The sequence below is a fragment of the Herpailurus yagouaroundi genome, unplaced genomic scaffold, assembly GCF_014898765.1.
Source record: "Herpailurus yagouaroundi ecotype Mexico unplaced genomic scaffold, PumYag 29, whole genome shotgun sequence".
NCBI classification, from domain to species: Eukaryota; Metazoa; Chordata; class Mammalia; order Carnivora; family Felidae; genus Herpailurus; species Herpailurus yagouaroundi.
The window spans coordinates 82320783-82342002 of record NW_024412377.1 but is presented as its reverse complement, the minus strand read 5'-3'; the positions used below and the strand labels follow the sequence as shown (position 1 = coordinate 82342002).

The window sequence follows — 21220 nt, the reverse complement described above, 5'->3', positions numbered from 1 at the left end:
AGATTCCTAAGGATGGCAGCAGGGTGAAAACATATATAATTAAACTGATTTTACAAATGAGACACAGATAATTTAATTAGTTTTCTCACGGTCTGGGAATTAGTGAGTGACTTTTGGAATTCAGACCTAAGCAGATCCAGAATGTATAAGCATATTTCTTCCACTTCTATCTTAAATATGTTCCTTTTTGTTTTTAATGTTTTTGTTTATTTATTTTGAGAGAGAGGGAGAGAGAGAGCATGCAGGGGAGAGGCAGAGAGAGAGGGAGAGAGAATCCTAAGCAGGCTCTGTGTTGTCAGTGCAGAGGTCGACAAAAGGCTTGATCTCAGGAACCATGAGATCATGACCTGAGCCGAGATCAAGGGTCAAATGCTTAACTGACTGAGCCATCTAGATGCCCCTTAAATATACACTCCTTAAGGAAAGGCCCAAAGATAACCACCTACTGACTATGTTAGCTAGGATGCAAGGCGGAGTTACTCAGATCAGAGGGCTGAACACTATCAGCAGAAAGGAGGAGGGGAACGGACAAAATCAGGGATGGAATGTGTTTTGTTTTGCAGAACCAGTGGTTCCTACCTACCCAGGAGTCTGCTAGGTGTTTTACCTGACAGCCTATGGCATGAGCCAGTCTGAGCAGATATGGAGCTGTGGACCTGTACCAAAGCCCACCTGAGTGATCCTGAAGTTACCTTGAGCTCATTGTAATACTAAGATTTTTTTCCTCGAATGGGATTTTCTGCCATTTTTTGAACATACAATGTGTGTACTAGCATGCTGATATACTGAGCGTGCACACCGCGACCAAAGTGCCTAAGTAACAGCATATGGATTCATTATATTTGAAAATGAAGCATGGGAGCTAGCAAAGTATGAAGGAAGGGGCAAGAAATCAGACTCGAGAAGGTTGCAAACCCTGTGAAGAAGTTTGGATGTTATCCTAAGGGCAGTCAGAAACCCATGAAAAGCTTTAAGTGGGGGAAGAGAATATGTGTACATTAAATTAACGTCTACACCAGCTCTCTGCCCCTGCCCAATACACTGAATAAACACTTTCTGTACAAACCCCATGGGGAGACACCGCCTTGAAAGCTATCTCCCTGTCTCCTTACTGTGATAAGTAATAAAAGTTCTTTGCTTTCAACACTTCCTTGGGTTGTGTTCAATTTAAAGCACCCCAAACAGTGAGACCCTTGAGTTTGGTTACAGCTACACCTCATGTTACATGCTCTATGCTGTACACTTGCCTTCAGTTAGGTTCCTAACAGCATCTTCATACTTTCTGTCTTGTAATGCTTTAATCCCCAAACCAATGAAGCCTGGACCACTTTTTGAATCCATTTCCACTAGTCTGCGACAATACTGCTGTCCTTCATCAGTAAGACTGCCTGGAATTAAAAGGGAAAAATGATTAGCATACGTACTCCAAACTTTTTAAAAAAGTTTAATGTTTATTTATTTTTGAGGGAGACACAGAGCCTGAGTTGGGGAGGGGCAGAGAGGGAGGGAGACACTGAATCCACAGCAGGCTCCAGGCTCCGAGCCATCAGCACAGAGCCTGACATGCGGCTTAAACTCACAGACTGCGAGATCATGACCTGAGCCAAAGTGGGGTGCTTAACTGACTGAGCCACCCAGGGGCTCCAATACTTCAAATTTCTAACTGCCAAAGCATACATACTTAAATCTCAAATACCATTTTACATATCTTTCACCATATCAATTCCAGGAATTCAAAACTTAAATAGACCAACAAACACCAAACATTTTAACATTTCATTAAAAACTTATGCTCTTCATCTTAAATTTTGGAAGTAGAAACCACTTTACCCACTGCAGTATGGGTAAACTGAACCTGTAGTCATACTCAAGGTTTCAAACAGGAAACCTACCGCTACTTGCCATTAGGCTAAGACACATAGCCTCCTGCTTGCCAGCTCTCCTTTTGCTGTTCAGCACTAACAATTTCGGTTGTTAAATGAAGGAATCCCTAAGGACAGTGTCTTCACCAGTCTCTCTCCCTGAGCAACCATGTGCTGCTAGAGATGTGACAGCCAGGATGCCCTATCTAGTGTTCTTCCAGAATCTGGGATTAAAAGACAGTCTTCTTGTCAAGACACTATACAAAAACTTAGTCACATTCTTCTTAAGTCTACAAGTCCAGTAGCACCTTTCTGCATTCTTTCAAAAATTTTATTTTCCTATATACGTTAATGGTTAAGCTTATGTAACAATCATGTAATGTCTATATTTATTTCAAATTTATTCTGGTAAAATAGTTTAGAAAATATTATTTATTTTGTTTTATTTCCATTTTCTCCAACCTCAATCTCTGGATTTCCATTCCCAGAAAAGCATAAAAACATGTGGAAAATGTGACTTCTGCTTGAGAATAAACTGTGCATAGTATTCACCACTTTGATAAATTGTTTAATCACACAGGAAAATTCTTAAAAACTAATTACAACAAACTACAACCTGAAGAATAAATATTAAACTAATTTATTTGAAACAATTAAATTAAACTAATTTATTTGAAAAAGCAGCCTGATGCTTTTTTTTGAAATCTATTTAAAACACATACCTCCATGTGGAGCCACCCTTTCAGTCACAGATGTCAAAGATAAATTCTTTGCATGTTACCATTTAGGTTATCTGTTTCAAATTTTTCAAAACCAGATACACACCAATATATAATCCATGATATTATATATTGATTTAGCAGTCCAAGTTAGTAAAAAAATTCATAACAGCTAAAGAATTAAAACTTCAGTATTGTTTGGTGAGATATGAAAGCAAATTGGAAGAAATACTACTTTTGTTAGCTTGTAAAAAAAGACCTGAGCCAGCTATTATTACTCTTCTAGATATGAATTTTCTTTTCTCAATGTGTTCTCACTATTGCTTCTATAAATGTTAATTTCCAAAAACAGACATCCCTCATTCCATATACCCTATTCCTCTCAAGCACACCAGTGGGGTATTTTTTTCCCTTTTTCAAGCAGAGATATTGTCTAAACTGGACATCAGAATCACCCAAAAGACTTGTTAAAACACAGAATGATGGGGCGCCTGGGTGGCTCAGTCGGTTAAGCGTCCGACTTCAGCTCAGGTCACCATCTCGCAGTCCGTGAGTTCAAGCCCAGCGTCGGGCTCTGGGCTGATGGCTCAGAGCCTGGAGCCTGCTTCCGATTCTGTGTCTCCCTCTCTCTCTGTCCCTCCCCCGTTCATGCTCGGTCTCTCTCTGTCTCAAAAATAAATAAACGTTAAAAAAAATTAAAAAATAAAAAATAAAAAAAAATAAAACACAGAATGCTAAGCCCCACTGTCAAAGTTTCTGACTTCAGTAGGTCTGATATTAGACCTGAAAGTTGGCATTTCTAAGTTCTCAGGTGATACTGATATTACTGGTTCAGAGACAATACTTTAAGAACCACAGGCCTATAGAATTCATCAATACCACAGACCACCTTTATTATTAGTCATATATACATATATATATATATATATATATATATACATATGCATACATATGTATATATATCTCCTGTGTTTCTACATCTGTAGCTAAACAGTAACTTCTGGAGGGTAGGGACTAGCATAGTATCTTGTATACAAAAGACATCCATTAAATATTGTAATGGTCCTTTAAGAACACCATTATGAACTGATCCTCCAAAAGACTTAGTCTGCTAATAAGTAATAGCTGAGAATTACTATGGAAAAATGAAAATGTTCACCCTTCTAGAAAAGAAAAGAAAATAGCTATTAAAATTTTACTTTAGGGGCACCTAGGTGGCTTAGATAAGCTTCCAACTTCTGCTCAGGTCATGATCTCATGGTTGCTGAGTTCGAGTCCTGCATATGGCTCCGTACTGCCAGCGCAGAGAGCCTGCTTTGGAATCTCTGTCCCATTCTCTCTCTGTCCCTCCCCCATACACACTCTTGCGCGCTCTCTCTCTCTCTCTTTCTTCCTCTCAAAAATAAACAAATATTTTTAAAAAAATTTTTACTGGGGCGCCTGGGTGGCTCAGTCAATTAATCGTCTGACTACAGCTCAGGTCATGATTTCACGGATCATGAGTTCGAGCCCCCTGTCAGGCTCTGTGCTGACAGCGTGGAACCTGCTTAGGATTCTGTGTCTTCCTCTCTTTGTCTGCCCCTCCCATGCTCACACTCTCTCTCTGTCTGTCTCTGTCTCTCAAAAAATGCATAAAACATTAAAAAAAATAAATTCTTAAATTTCTACCCATCTGAATCAAAACTCTCTTATTCCACAGAAATGTAATTCGTGACAGACTACCTTGGCCACATAAGGTGGCCACCTTATTACAGAAAACACACCTGTGATGGAAAGAAGAGAAGCCAACCATGCATCTTTCAAGATCATCCATAAGCACGGTACCTAAAAACTTACAAAGGTAAACAAAGTATGGGTAGGTGGATGAAAACAGTTTCTAAAAGGCTAAGATGAACAAGAGAAACTTTTAAAACAAGATAAACTTTCCTTAACATCTGGGAGCACAATTACAGAAATCAAGAGATTTGGGCAGACTATGTTCTAGCCCTGGGAAACATATTCTCTACATATGACAAAGAGGAATTTTCTCTAGTGTTCCCCCAAACCATCAACGGTAGTAACAACATCACTGATCCTAGGTAGAAATGAGGGATATTCCAAAGCTTCAATCCTCACCCCTCTTCTCCATACTAACTCTTGTTGAGAATACTAGCTGAATAATAGGTGGAGACTAGAAACAGGAAATAAACTTGAATTCTTTTGAATAGAAAATCATTTATTTATCTGCTCTTTTTAACATTTAAAAGAGCCTAAGATTCCAGATTTAACAACCTGAAAACAAGTCTGACAATATTATTTTTATTTGCCAATAAAACAAGTTAGATTTGGGGCCAATGAATGCTAAATCTCCAAGAATAAAAGGTGTTCTGAAGAGGTTCAGGATAGATGCTCAGTAATACTGATGAGAATTCCGTTTCCTAAAGTTTACCACCAAAACAAGGTGATTTTTAAAAATAATTAATCAATTGCTGACATCACAAAGAAACTGATCACTACTATAGAATTTTTCTTTTAAATAAACCTAGCTTGGGGAAAAAACAAAACAAAACAGCATGTACTCATTTTTTTATTTGCATACAGATTTTCTAATATTTCCAGAGCACACAATCTTGAGCTTTTTCATGTTTGGATTTGAGGAACCAAGCTTCCTTATCCTCCCCCATTTCAGCTATAAAGCAAAATAAAATAAATTGAGGTCATTTAGCACAAAATAACATTTTACCAGCTGACAACTATAAAAGCTATTCACTACTTGTTATGTGAAGCTTTATAAACTGAGTCATTTTGAAAATGAATCTTCAAGTCTCAACATGCAAAGGAGGACAAAAGAGAACCAAATATATTTGTCCCCAGTGTAAGAGAACCCAGTGATTAACTGCTGTGAAGTACCACATTCTGCAGATACTAAAGCACACTGGAGGAGGATAGGTCAGTCTTGAAAGACCTTACAGATTTCCACAAGTTCTTAATACACAGAAAGTTTGGTTTAGAGAAGCAATGAAAAGAAAACAAGAAATCTTTAACCACAGCTCCCTACTGTCCTGCATTAACTGTCAAAGTTCTATGCCAAGAATGATGCTTTACCTTAGAACGTACCTAAGCCTGAACCACTCCATCCCACAAATTCTTACAGCCAAAGATCCCACAAAGAAAAAACTCTTCCTTGATGTACCATATGTGTGAATATCCACCTACCCACTCCCCCTTAACAGGATATAAACCTCTCTTTCTTTCAGTTCTACAAAATACCCTCACCAAGGATGATTTTTTTCACGTAAACCAACACACTCTCTAATCATTTAGCATAACCCACTTGCTCTCTCTTTACTAGAATGCTTTGTCAAATACTGAATTTACGTGCAAAACTGCAGACTTTTTGATCTAATTTCTTCTATAATTTTGTAATCTCTTTGAAATACAGGGGCCATGTTTATTCAACAAATCTACATTATAGGCATACATGTGCTTATTGAGAAAGCTTTCAATCAGTCTTCAAAAAGAAATTTCAAGTATTGTCTTGTGCCATTTGGCCCATGAGCAGGTCAAGAATAAGGGAATAGTAAAAACCATTAATAGCTGAAAGAAAATAGAAAAGGGTGAACAATAGCCATTACTTTCTCAATAGCAATTGTAAGAGTAGAAAAAGGGGTGGAGGGATGGGTACCAGAGGCCAACTACAAAAATCAGCCCATTTATCTTGGGAACTTATTGGGTCTCATGTTAAAATCTGAAGAAACTAGGTGAATTTTGGAACTATGTTTCCTGTCAGTGGAAAAAGAAAACCCACAAAAATTCACAAATATGCTCCTCATACTGAAAGTCTCTTATTATGCCTCATCTTCCTTGACCTCAATGCAAATTAACAATGTTAACTAGCCCTTTGTTCTTGAAACTCTCCTCGCAGGCAACACGACTATAATCCTCCTACTCCTCTAAAAGTTTACCATCCCCTTTGTATCCTTCCTCCTCCTTTCCCTTAAACACAATCGGTCAAATCCCTAGATTGCTTCTTTTAATATCTGCTAACCACTTCTTTGGACTCTTTTCCCATCACTGAAATCTAAGTTCCAATTCAATCACCTTGGTTAGAAAGAATAGCCCTAAATAAAGGCCTCCCAATCATAAAATTAGCTGCTCAATATGTCAATGAAGATCTTTCTGAAATGCTCTTTCCTTGAGCCTTCTCTGTTACTTCACATCAGTTTCCTCCATGTTCCTGTGAGACTTCTCTGCATCTCTGTTTTCTACTTTCCTCTTTGCTTTCTTCCTCCCTTTCCCTTTAAGCCATCCAGCACCACCCGAGACAGTTTTCAGCTTTTTGTATTTTAGTCATCCTCTAAAGTCACACACTTCACTTTAACCAACATGCAAGTGATCTCTAAACCTTATGTCTAGTCTTAGTACAGATCTCTCATCTGCAAGCCAGATGGACATTTCCTTTGTCCACTAACATCTCCTCTCCACCACTCAACTTTCTTACAGATGATCATTCTATATTAGACCAACTTTTCAAGAGAGCTAAAAGTAAAATTATATTCTTCCTCCATTTACCTCTAACAAATCTCTTCTATTTTTTTTTCATTCAGGTGTTACTTCCTATTGTTACAGTAGAACATATTCACATATGTTCACAGTTCATTCATTCCCAAGATCATTTAGTCTACCCAATCTAGTCTATCTTCTATACAATCTATCCTGCATACTACCGTATTAGTTTGATTTTATACTTCATAAGTTGACTGAAACAATTAATAGTTCTTCTCTCACATCAGTGAAAAGTGCTCTTGCAAGTCTGTTTCTGAGTCAGTTAAAGAAAAGGGGATCTGCTTAATTCTCACCAAAAAAATATAAGACTGAAGGTAACAGTTCTGAATTTAAATTCAGACACCAGCCGGGAAAAAGTACAAGTAGAACTAGAAGGGAAACTTAAAGTGGAGAGCCAAGATAAATGCAATGATAATTTTCCAACAGGCATTTTCCCTCGGTTACCTCTAGCCCTAGTTTTCAACAATTTTTCTATAATGAAACATGTGATGGTTATTCATACATAAAGCATCCCCACAGGTCAACTCATTCAGCAACAAAGTAAAAACAATTAGTAAAGCTCTGTAATAATTTATAATCACTAACACAAATTACTTCCATCTCAGTGACTAATTTCTATGAACTTTGTTCACATCAGTTGAATACAGGCATGGACAAAAGTGATGGTCAAATTATATGAAAAACAATCTATTTAGCACAGATACTGACAGAAAGGACAGAGACTGGTGTGAAAACCAATTGGGTCAACCTCCTGTAAACAGACTGAACACCAGCCCTGGGCACAAGATGTCGGCAGACACAGGTTCTGACAACTCCTAGCAAGCTGGGTGTCATCAGTTCTCTCTCCTCTCCCCAGGAAAGGAGAGGCATACGTTAAGACATAATCTCTGTTTTGAATCTACTCTATTTCATTAAAAAAGGAGATCATTTATAAGCTCCATTACTTTATAGTATTACAGCATGTGTAACTATGTACCTGTGACACTGCAACATAACATCAACACTGAGAATGTGCATGGTTCACAAAACCCGTTGCGTGACATTCATAGCCCTATGCAATATGGTCTAACCTATTCAACCAAAATCTATCTTAAGTTATTCCTTCCAGTAGAGCAAGTGAAACTATCTTACTATTCCGAAAAATTACAACCTAGCTCTCTCCATGCTTCTGTTCATGCCCTCAGAGCTCCTTTCACCTCCTCCAGTTTTTCTAATTTGTATGGAAAATTTAAGACTCTCCTCAATTCCCACCTTCCAAAAGACTTCAATGATCTACAATGAACTCAGGAATTCATAATTCCTCTGTGTCACTATACTTTCCTACATTTATTAGCCTCTTCATGTGCGTAAAGGCAACATACTGTACTTCCTTTTATGTCAAGAAATATTCAAACAATACATTGGCACACTGTAGGCAATGAAACAATTTTTTTATTGATAGCAACATCACTCTCACATGCTCATACACTTTTAGGACACACAATATAATAAAGAAGAAATTACCTGACTCAATCAAATGCAAACAAAGCACTTCTAATGGATATTGTACAGTGGGATAGATGTTTATCATTCCTTCACAGGCCTTCTTCAACCTAGCAATTTCATGAGGAAACTAGAAAATATCAAAGTAAAATAAACTAAGTAATAGTAAAATATACTTGTGAACACTTTCCTAATTAGAATATTAACATCAGAGATTTTTAAAATCAACTTACTTTGGATAAACACTGAATGAAATGTCTATAAAGTACTTGGTGATCTTCACTAGGAATATTTTCTGATAAGCCCAGTGCATTCTCAAAAGCAGTTAAAAGCTGAAACAAACAAAAAACCTATCATCTGTAGCATATTGAAATGACAAATGTAGTAAACAGTTGAACATGTAAGACTCACTTATACAAGATACAACTTCAACTAATTGCAAATGTATTTTATTATCTGGCCTTGGCAATTTCATGAAGGAAAAAAAAAAATGGCACGTCGGTTTTTGAATACAGTTTAACCCCAACTGGCCAGGAGACTGCACTGAACTAATGAGGGTAACTATATAAATCAGCATTATGAATTTAACAAAACATTCTTGTAAGTGCTTGCTATTCCCTATAAAGTAGTCAACTGGAGAGGTATAATCATGAATAGCAGTGTAACTGCTACTGCTCAGATCATTTTTAAAATATCTCTACCAAAATCACCAGCATGTCCTTTGGAACATCTTCAATGGTAGGAAATCTTCAATCTTAAAAAACAAATTTTATGAAGTTATGCTTTTATCAAAATAAAACCAGAAATATGACTGAACTATAATAAAATCACTTTTTATCCAGTATTACTAAGTGATTTTGAAGAAAATACCAAAAGAAGCTTTCTAAATGTATTTGAGCAATAGCAATACTAGAACCCAAATCAAGCATTTTAAAGGATACTATTCAATTAATTACAGAAGTTCTACCATTTTTAAAAATGAATCTCCATGACTTCATACTGAAAACTCATAATACAGCTCACTACTTCCAATTTTCTTTGTACAGTATGGCATAAAGTCTACATAAATAAGTAAAATTTTACTGTTCTGATTAAGTTAATGATCTTGCAAAAAAGGAAGCCTAACTTATGGTGTTTAGCACAAGGGGGTTAAAAAAATAGTAATGAAATTATCATCTGGAAAACAAGTGATGTCTTTTTTCATGAACACATTTAAATAAAACGAAATTATCATTAGAATTCAAGGTGAAAATAACCCCACCGCCAAAATCCTCTTTTCATATTTTAACAGTTAAGAATCAAGTCTTAACATAGCAAGTATAATTAGTTCTCTTTCATAGAGGAGAAAACAGATAATTCAAAAAAAAAATTTTTTTTAATTTATTTTGGTATATGTTTGATATTCTGGTAACCTATACTTACATGATGTCATAATATAAAGATATCATTTAAGAGAAGTTGGCAGGGTGCCTGGGTGCTCAGTCGGTTAAGCATCTGGCTTCAGCTCAGGTTGTGATCTCCCAGTGGGTGGGTTCGAGCCCCGCATCAGGCTCTGTGCTGACAGCTTGGAGCCTGGAGCCTGCTTAGGATTCTATGTCTCCTTCGCTCTCTGCCCCTCCCCCACTCACGCTCTGTCTCTGTCTCTCTCTCTCTCAAAATAAATAAACATTAAAAAAAAAGAGAGAGAGAAGTTGGCAAACCACTTAATTTTGTCACTGCTCAATTTTTTCCACAACTAAATCTATACACAGATAAACCAACACACAGACAAATGCAAATCTTATTTTTGTTATTTTTATCTCCAGCATTTAGGACAGTGCCTGACAAATATAGTAGGTTCTTAATAAGTATTTTCTGAATAAAAGAATAAATTAATGAGTGAACAAATGAACATACAAAAAAAAAATGAACTTCCCATCCTTTACAGTCTATAACTGCTTATATATTTTTTTAATTTTTTTTTTACATTTATTTATTTTTGAGAGACAGAGAGAAACATGGTGAGCAGGGGAGAGGCAGAGAGAGGGGGAGACACAGAATCAGAAGCAGGCTCCAGGCTCCAAGCTGTCAGCACAGAGCCTGATGTGGGGCTCGAACCCACAAACCGTGAGATCATGACCTGAGCCAAGGTCGGATGCTTAACTGACTGAGCCACCCAGGCGCCCCTATAACTGCTTATATTTAAAAAGTCCATTCGGGTGCCTGGGTGGCTCATTTGGTTGAGCATCCAACTTGGGCTCAGGTCATGATTTCACAGTCTGTGGGTTCGAGCCCCACATGGGGCTCTGAGCTGACAGCTCAAAGCCTAGAGCCTGCTTTGGATTCTGTGTCTCCCTCTCTCTCTGCCCCTTCCCCACTGTGCATGTTCTCTCTCTCTCAAAAATAAACTTTTAAAAAATTAAAGTAAATAAATAGTCCATTCAAGTTACAAGTGTACAGTGAGTGATTATTTATTATAAGAAATTAAGTTTACTTTTAAACTTAGAAGTATAAAAAAGTAGAATAAGACATTTTCCAACTACAGTTCAAAATCAGTGAATTGTTTTAATCTTTTTAAAAATTCTTTTCAATTACTTCACTGTGCCCTACACTGTACACCAAAAAGGAATATTTCTAGATATAAGTACCCTAAATAAATACCATAAACAAAATACTCGAGTTGCTAAACCTCAAAATAATTCAGTACTCTTATTTCAAAAATATAAAGAAACATATCTTTAAGTAAGTACAACTTTAGAAATTACCGTAGTTTTGCGAAAGCCAAGCTCGTAGTTTCTTTTTCACAGGGATGGCATAACTGATTTATTATGGATTCTTATGATCACAAGGAAGGAAATTATGATACCCTAAGTACCAATTCCACTCTGTCCGGACTTAGTATGAGACTGCAGGCCAATAATTCTGACGGTGTCAGCAAGAACTTCTATCAATTTAAAACTGAACTCTGATAACAATTTTGACATACGGCACTTTTCTATATTACACTATTATGTTTCCATTTGCCAAATTCAATTCAATGATCAATTTTCATGACACAAACTGTAGGGAATAAATGGGTTAATACCAATTGCTGGGTCTCATTATTCTGATCCTCAGTACTCTCAGCCAGCAACTGAGTCAATCTCCTCCACAGCTGATGAAGCTCTTGGTTGTCTGCACCTTCCTCCTGCCGTGTCTTTATCAATTTGTGCCATGTTCGGGCCACCTATGAAGAGGGAGATTTAAATCATTATTTTATCTTAAATATCAAAAACGCCAGTGCAAAAAATATAAAATCTACAAATAGCAATATTTTCATCTGCTAATACATAAAACAGCAAAAGCCCAGAACTCCATTTACTCTGAATTCTACAAAAAAGGTGACTAGGTAAATCCACACAGCCCTTACTTTAGAAGTACGACTGAGATACCAGAGTAGAAATTGGAATAAGACTACATGCCCCAAACTTCCTAACTTAGAGCATCCACTATGGGTGCACTACAAACACGTCACTAAATTCTACAGATGATGCCTTTGTTTATTTATTTATCCCTGCCTAGTTTCAAAAGGGTTTGGAAGTTATGACAACTAAAATTTCAAAGTTCCAAAATACTGTAATTGGTATTATTTCTCTATATTCTTTTAATATCATACTACATAGTAATTTTTTAAATTTTCGCTCAAGCTAAAATCAAAGTTTTCTTTTTTTTAATGTTTATTTATTTATTTTGAGAGAGAGAGAGACAGAGAGAGAGCGCACACTCATAAGTGGGGGAGGGGCAGAGAGAGAGGGAGAGAGAGAATACCGAGCAGAGCCCGATGCATGGGGCTCAATTTCACAAACCAGTGAGATCATGACCTGAGCTGAAATCAAGAGTTGGACCTTTAACCAATGAGCCACTCAGGCACCCTGAAAGCTTTTTTTAAATAATGGTTTCATTAAAAGAAGTCTACCAGTCCAGCAAATCATTTACAAACCTCTAGGTGTTTCTTTTCTTGGTAATATAGATCCACAAGTTTCTTACAGACATCACACCACTTCTGTTTGTCAACACTTAGAATAAAAAAAAAAAAAGGATTTTGAATCTGATTATTGAAAACAACCAAGGACTTAAGATACTAAAATTAATAAATCCCAGTAATACGTTCAGGCATTATTTTAAATTAGAACGTATCTTCTTTAAATTAGAAAATATCCTCTTTCATACCACAAGAAAATTTTATAAAATGAGCCTCCCATTAAAAAATAAAAGGTTTAAGAAATAATATCTTCCATGGTCTTAACTGAAAATTATATCAAAGTTCCCAGATTAATCAGTCCTCATATTAATCGTGTTTTGATTCTGTTTCAGTCACAATCAAGGAATTCTATAACCAAAGTATGAAAGAAAAATGCTTCTCAAATCCCAGTAAATGTCTGGAGTACTTCTATATAAGTTTTTATCAATTTATTCCAATTAAAACTTTAAAGACACTGCCTTTCCCCATACAGTGATTACCTTTCATAAAGATCCAGGAGCTTTTGGTAAACACCAGGTAAGTCTTCCTTAGCATTTATGTGATTACATTTCTCATATAAACTTGCTAACCCCTAAAATAGGCAACAATAGAGATTATTCTTCCAAAAAGTACAACATTCTCACATTGATTTTGCTAAACAAAGTGACAATCTATAAAGATTATTTGTGATTAAAAAAATATAATTTACAAATAAACAATATGTCTGGGATTTGCCTCCAAATAATTAAGGGTGAGGGAAAATAGATGAAAGTATAGATGAAAAAATACTGAAATGTGTGGATTTTTAATGAAGCTAGGTGATAGCCAGAGGGGCTCATTATACCATTGTCTTTACTTCCGAAAATACATCTGAAGTGTTTCACAACAAAAAATATTTCTGAATGATTATATAATCTTAACTCTTAAGACATTACCAGATGACCCTACTTTTATATGGCCAAATAAAAAAAATCCAAGCATTTTGTGGAGACTGTAATTTTTGCTTCAATTAAAGATCACATATCCTAAATCAATCAATACATAATAAAAGCAGGCATCTCCGTAAGTGTGTCACCAGATACCCCCACTCATGTTCTTGTTCACATAACATGAGGCAAACAGGTTCATGTTCTCCTACTACCTACTAGAAATCACAGTTTCTAAGATGTGGTTGAGATAGGAAACAAAGTTATTAAATATGAAGAAGTTGGAGAAGCCAACAAAAAACATGAAGACCATTAAATAAGAAAAAAGAATTTCACTCGTATTCAAAACAGACTGCACATTTTTTATACTTTACTTTTAGAAAACATATTAATACACATGTTTCCCTCAAGCATAAAGAATATTCTTGATAAGTCTTTCATATACACACATAATTAAGTTAGAGATTTACATAATCATATTTCAATTCTAATCCTCACATTTAGAAATAATCCATTGGCTTGGATGTTAAATAATGGAAAACAGCTTCACTGGCATCTTTTTTATTTTTTATTTTTTTAACTAACTTGCTGGTTTAGAAAACCAATAAATTTAAATTTTTTTTCTTCTGAGGTTAAATAAAGGTTTAAATGCCCATTTTAAAGCTGTTACCTATATTTTTAACAAAGGGGAAAAACGTCTTTACTATAATACAGGGCACGAAATTTGTACATACCTGCCAAGCCAGCAGTTGGTCTGGCTCTAGTTCAGCAGCTTTCTTATAGGCACCCTGGGCCTGATCAGGTTGTTCTAGCTCGGCTGCAGCAACACCAATAAAAACCCAGGCATTATAGTTATTTTTCTCTTGTTTTAACACTGTCTGATTAAAAAAAATTAAAAGAGCAGGTCATTAAATTTTGGAAGCTAATGGGTAAAAAGCAACTAAAGACAGTCTACTTGACTGTAAGGAAATCTGGACCTGCCATTGAGCAATCTTAAGAAAGCCACTTAACGTCTCTGGTCTTCAGTTTCCTCAAGGAGAGGAGGAGTGCAACTGGATCAGTAAATGTAACAGGTCAAAAATAGGAGTCATATTTTTTAAAAGCTGCCCAAGTAATCCTGATGCCTCCATCAAATGCCTCCCCATGCTCCCTGAAAATGCTGTGTAAAAAGAGTGAAAGTATTCATACCACCCAACCATCCTGCCTGCTTCCACTCCACACTGTTACGGGTCAATTCACAAAACTGTTTTCCCTATCATTTCACCCTAACCAATTCCCACATTTTCTTTCACTATGACAACATTGCCCTCTCTTAGACAGATGAGAGTTTTCACTGAAATTGTAGGGTAAGAAAGCAGACTGACCCCAACGTGACTATATCAAATATGTTCAAAATAAATAGTGGTGATGAATGTTTAAACACCACCTGTCAACGGGAATAAAAATTCTATGTAGAGCTACTGCTTTCAGAAATAACAGCTATTTGCTAAGGTAAAAGTTTGAAACAGAAAACCAATAGGTTCTAGTGTAAGAAAACAAAACCAGTAGCTAAAATGAAATCAGTTAAGATTTTACATATTCTAGAGAAGAAAAGAATATTGACATGAGTTGAGCCAGATTATTATTTTTATACACATCCACATAACACTTCTAGCAACCTGTCACCAATCTATATAGCACAAATTCCATTCTATCCAACAATGCTGCCTCCCAAAAACCCAACAAATGGGGTAACTACCAAAGCTAACAATACTTTAACCTCTGATATGTCCAGTTAGTTGACCCCACCCTCTTTTCTACTACTGCCCCACTTCTCAATTCTCATTCCTCCTTCCCCAGCTTAGACTCCCCTGACCCATCACTGTCATCACTCCCTTGCAAACATCCTCAACTCCTTCTCCTCTCTTCTCCATCATCTTTCTCAACATTCATACTTGACCCACAACATGCCCATTTCTAAGCCTAAGAAGTTGAACGTGAAGGGAGAAGCTACACAACTGACTTCACTGATGTCCCTTCAATAACATGAAACTTCAAATGGACATTCAGTAGGGCCTGGCAATCCTTTCCAAACCTTACTAGTAAGTTCGTTTTCCCAATAAATAACAACTACTTCGTACCTTCCTTCGTCTCAAGCCTCCTATGCAATTGCTCTTCCACTTTCAGCTTATACCTCACTAAGAAAATAGAAGACATCAGAGGGGAACATGCCCCTCTTCCTACCCCCAAATCCATAAATCTGACAATCTACAAATCTGGATTTACACCTATCTTTCCTCCTGCTAAGATGGAAGAAGTATCAAGACTCTCCTCTCAAACTTGGGATCCCATCCTCTCTTCCCTTCCCAAGGACTTCACTTCCACCACTAGTCTCTCCTTCCTGCACATACAATTCCTCCCTCTGGACAGGCACATTCCCATCAGCAGCATACAAAGGGGTTTAGAATCTTGAGTCTCCCATTCACAAACCAAATAGAATTACAATGTCAACATGCCATTAAAGAAGAAGAACTTTATGATACAGTAGTGCTCCATAGTACAGCCCATCAAAAGATACCACAGAGGTATTCAGGTTTTAAGAACATGACTTTGATAAGTTACCAATACAGAGAGAGACAAAATTAAGAATGGTGAAGTAGTTTGTCCTAGCACAACCATTCTAATGGTGCTACTAAACAACCCAGGCATTTTGTTATATTTAGACAATAAATGATACACTTATTACATCCATAATGCTTGTGAATGGGAAACACACTTTCACCGTGGAAGGAAAAACAAAACAAAACAAAACATTGGTTACCTTACAATGTTTCAAAGCTTCTTTGTATTCTTTGTTTCTGATTGCATCTCTAGCACTTTTTAGAGCAGTCTTTACTTCCTTGCTGGACATTCTGTCAAAATAAAAATCCTGAGTGAACCTATAATAATACCTGCCTAATTATAATAGTTCCAACAAACTTAATTATCTGAAAAAGGCATATGCAATTCCTTCTCCCTGGAAGATTCTTTCCACCTTAAGGTACATATAGCATATTCCCCTACCTCTTCAGATTTTTATTCAAATGTCATTGCTTGGTGAAACCTTGGTTAGCCAAGCTAATTAAAATTTCAACACTTCCTCACCCCCAACACCCAACCCCAGTATTGCCTTAACCGCATCCCTAACATTTAGCATCTTATACACTATGTATTTTACTTATTTTATTTACTATCTGTTCCCCCAAACCCAGGAGAATAGAAGTTCCATGGAGGCAGGGATTTTTGTCTGTAGTTGTGTTGTGTACTACTTTGTATTATTGCCAGCACCTATTATCTGACAAGTTGGACACATTAATAAATATTTGTTAAAATTGAGTTGTACTTGAGTTATACTCATTCTTCATATAGTAGGATAAAACACAGATGATGTAATGTACCAGGACCCAAAATACACATCAACCTCAATCCAATTCTACATTAAGCAAGATTTAGTAGAATAAGCCCAAATATTGTTTTAACACTGGTTTCTATAAATTATAAATTAACTTTCTTCATGATAAGTGTCATGCAGAATTATAGTAGTATAAATTCTGTGAGAGAAATAAATGCGATGTTTACACTTAAATGAAGGCAATGAAAATGCTAGAGGATTATGCACTAATTTGAACCATAAAAAGATATTTCAAATGGTAGGTAAAATATTTCTTCATTTAAATTGAAGGTATGTTAATTTAATTTTAAATTATTTTGACATTTATTAATTTTTGAGAGACAGAGACAGAGTGTGAGCAGGGGAGGGGCAGAAACCAAAGCAGGCTCCAGGCTCTGAGCTGTCAGCACAGAGTCTGATGCAGGGCTCGAACTCACGAACTGTGAGATAATGACCTGAGCCCAAGTCGGCCACTTAATCAACTGAGCCACTTGGGTACCTCATAAGCTAGTTAATTTAATTAAAAAAAATTGTTTTAATGTTTGTTTTTGAAAGAGAGAGAGAGACAGAGCACAAACAGGGGAGGGGAAGAGAGAGAGAGGGAGACACAGAATCTGAAGCAGGCTCCAGGCTCTGAGCTGTCAGCACAGAGCCTGACGCAGGGTTGGAACTCACAAACTGTGAGATCATGACCTGAGCTGAAGCCGGATGCTTAACTGAGCCACCCTGGTGCCCCTAGTTAATTTAATTTTAAATGAACTAACGTACCTTAAGATTTCACAACTTACCCTGATATCGGGTAAACAAGTCAAATTCAGTCACAACTAAATGTTGAAAAAAAGAAACACTTGTATTTTTTGATAACTCCACTGAACTCCAATCTCATCAGGAAACAAACCTGGGTAAATATGAAGTCATTGTAGACTGCAGATGTTCACAGTAGCAAGATGAACCAAGAAGATGGCTCACTGACATGGTACAGTGACACCCTGTATACCCAAAGAGGCTAAAGCAGAAGCGCAGATCAAAGGAGTTTACAAAAGTAAGGAATAAAAAGCAAAAGAACAACAACAACAAAAAAAAAACCCAATCCTTTTGACTTAAAAAATGTTAGGTGGAAAGTAATACAAAAATGAACATATCATAAATCAATTTATCTGCAACTAGAATCAGGCTCCTTAAATACACAGAAAAATGACTTTTTGCCTAATTATGTTAATTATACATTAAAGCAGCATATTTCATACGCTCTTATTTTAGAAACTGCTCTCTTACCTGAGTTTATCTTGGTATACATTTATAGATGCAAACTTCAGTATTTCTTTTTTCTATAGCCTACAGACTTTGACCGGAACAGGCAATAAATTTCAATGCTGATTTCAAATTTTCTCACACCAAAGTGATCTTGGCTAGGTAACTCTGCAGATTAAAACAGAAGATAAATCAATGATGATAACAACTAATCTGGACCAACAGCAAGGGATTACAAGAGACATCCAAGGAGGAAAAAAAAAAATTAAAAAGGAACAAAAACAGTTTTAAGTCTAAACAAAAGCAAACGGAAGAATTCAACTTTACAAGGAAAAGGATCACCATCTTTTCTATCATCCAACACTTGAGTGGAAGCACGTTCAAACAAGGTAAAACTGGGGTGCCTGGGTGGCTCAGTTGGTTAAGTGGCCAACTTGGGCTCAGGTCATTATCTCACAGTTTGTGGGTTGAGCCCCTTGTTGGGCTCTGTGCTGATAGCTCAGAGCCTGGAGCCTGCTTCGGATTCTGTGTCTCCCGCTCTCTCTGCCCCTCTCCCGCTTGCTTTCTCTGTCTCTCTGTCTCTGTCTCTCACAATAATAAATTTAAAAAGACGATAAAAACAAGGTAAAACCAGCCATCACTTATCCTATATGCAACTCCCAACCTATGCACTGCAAATGACACACACACACACACACACACACACACACACACACACACAGAAAAAAGGGCTCTTGTTCTAAAGAATATAATCTAAATCAAAAGAAAGACCTAAAACATATGAGTCATTAGAGAATCAAACACTAACTATGGGTAATGAGTACAACTGCAATAGGAGTTCAAAGAAGGAAAAGTGTGATGTGAAGTAATTAAGGGGTACTAGGAAAACAGAATTTAAGAATGTTGGGAGGAAAGAGATTGCTTCAGTCAGAAGCAACTGCATTAGCCAAGGCAGAGAAATAGGAATGAACACGTGTAGGAAACAATGAGAAAACTGAGCAGTGTGGAACAAAAGGTACTTGCTGAGGACAAGAAGAAAACGAGGCTTGGTGGATAATGTAGAGCACGAGACTACAGAAGACCTTAAATGTCAGACAGACAGACAAGTTTAGATTTAAATACAGCAGCCAACACAGAGCTGTTAAATGCCTCTACATGAGTTATTTTTAAAGACCACAATAGATAAACCCCATTGTTCCCTTGGTAACCAATTAATGTTTAATACCCTTCCATATCCCTATATGTCCCTACATGTAATTACAATTACTCTTGCTGCAGTGGAATTGCTATTCTTCTCTTCCTAATCCTTCACGTGATTTGGAATTTAGCATAATATGCTAGCACTGAGGCCCTCTCTCTTCACAAAACATTTATACAGGTAGAGATATACAGATATGGACAAGGTAGATATATAGACAGAGATCAGTTTCAGGAGATCAACCTATTTTTGAAAAGACAAAATAATCTGTCCCTTTCTAGGCCTAAAACCTTCTTCCTATTTTGGGAGCTGGGGTGGAGAAGAGAGAGGCTCATCCATTCATTTTCTAAAAAAAGTTTTCCTAAGTACTATCCTTCCACAAGGTATCAACAAACAAAGGTAAAAATCTACTTAAAAAATGATTCCATGTAACCACATACACCTGTATTTGGGACATTTCCCTCTGTTTCACGCACATCCAAGATGTCAAAGTAAAATCTAGCTCTCTTAAGTGTCTTTAATATTCTTCCACAAAGTGTGTTTAATGGTCATCCACAGCCGCACCCACTTTCCCCTGACAATCTCTCCTATTTTTTTCTTCTCAATCTCATGTCATTCTTTAAAAAAAAAAAAAAAAAAAAAAAAAGCATTCGTTTTTGCACACTTTCACTCAGTTAAAGGGTTTACAGTACCAAACCAAAAGGGTTTTTATTCAACATATCAAGCATAGAAAGTAGCAACAGCTGCACTTAAAAAAGTTAGAAAGTATCAAACATGCCAAAATGTTAAACCTCAAAACTAACAAATGTAGGTGGATGAATTGCTACACACCCCAGCTAAAGCTATGGAATCTTCAACTACATTCTGTTGTGCACATACAAAGACTCCATACAGCAAAAGTAACAAAAACAAAACAATAAATAATAATAACAATGACAATGGAAACAAATTACACAAAAGCAAAACATGATACTTGTAAATCTAGTAACAAAAGTCCAAAGGTATTTTGTGATGACCTACAGTCTGGCATAACAGCCTAGAGGTATATCATCCCACCCTTCCTCTGAAAGGAATTGGTAAAAACAATCATTAAGTAAAAATAGACTCCAATTACCTGTTACATATTCAGCATTCTGGACACTTACCTTTTACCTATTATCTTCTACCTTCTTTTTGACTTGAATTTCAGATTGTTCCTTGACCATTATCCACCTAAATAAAGTAAAACATCAAGTAGTTAAGCAAATAAAAAGGATGATAACCCAAAACTCTGTGAATTTTTTAACATACCAAATTCAGGTTTAATTTTCATAATTCATAATTTAAAACACAAGAAATAATTAGGTATAATTTTTCATCTTTTCTTCTTTCCCCAATTTTCTGAACTGGTCTGTGTTCCCACAGACTCTGGTGATAAAAGGACATCCATAAGCAATCAGAAAAATGCTCAAAAAACATTCCAGAAACTCAAAATACATTAACCACAGTATAAAAAATTGAGCCAAAACAAGAGTATCAACTATTTCTATGCTACTTTATTTTGAATCAAGGACAATTAATACCACTTATTTACTCCCCATGTGGAGCCCAACTACACTAAAGTGACCCTGTTTTATGCCATGTAAAGAATTATAAATATGTAGGGATGCCTGGGTGACTCAGTTGAGCATTTGACCTCAGCTCAGGTCATGATCTCAATGTTCATGGGTTCGAGCCCAATGTTGGGCTCTGTGCTGACAGCTCAGAGCCTGGAGCCTGCTTTGGATTCCGTGTCTCCCTCAATCTGCCCCTCCCCTACTCGTGCTCTCTCTCTCTTTCTCAAAAATAAATAAACATTAAAAGAAATTTA

The 21220-nt window shown here is 36.5% G+C and overlaps 1 protein-coding gene across 4 annotated transcripts in view; it reads right to left on the bottom strand.

Annotated features, from left to right (window-relative positions):
• SKIC3 (SKI3 subunit of superkiller complex) overlaps window positions 1-21220 on the bottom strand; it is an 87732-nt gene that overhangs the window by 60803 nt on the left and 5709 nt on the right. For 3 of the 4 annotated variants that reach the window (XM_040448250.1, XM_040448276.1, XM_040448261.1), the window contains exons 2-11: window positions 20517-20583; window positions 18198-18341; window positions 16314-16404; window positions 14248-14391; window positions 13088-13179; window positions 12567-12642; window positions 11673-11813; window positions 8842-8940; window positions 8630-8738; window positions 1248-1388 (exon numbers count right to left, since the gene is read on the bottom strand). In XM_040448250.1, coding sequence (XP_040304184.1) covers window positions 1248-1388; window positions 8630-8738; window positions 8842-8940; window positions 11673-11813; window positions 12567-12642; window positions 13088-13179; window positions 14248-14391; window positions 16314-16403 — 892 coding nt within the window. In that variant the 5' untranslated portion in view covers window position 16404; window positions 18198-18341; window positions 20517-20583. The remainder of the gene's footprint in view (window positions 1-1247; window positions 1389-8629; window positions 8739-8841; window positions 8941-11672; window positions 11814-12566; window positions 12643-13087; window positions 13180-14247; window positions 14392-16313; window positions 16405-18197; window positions 18342-20516; window positions 20584-21220) is intronic. The other variant, XM_040448266.1, reaches the window with a different exon arrangement.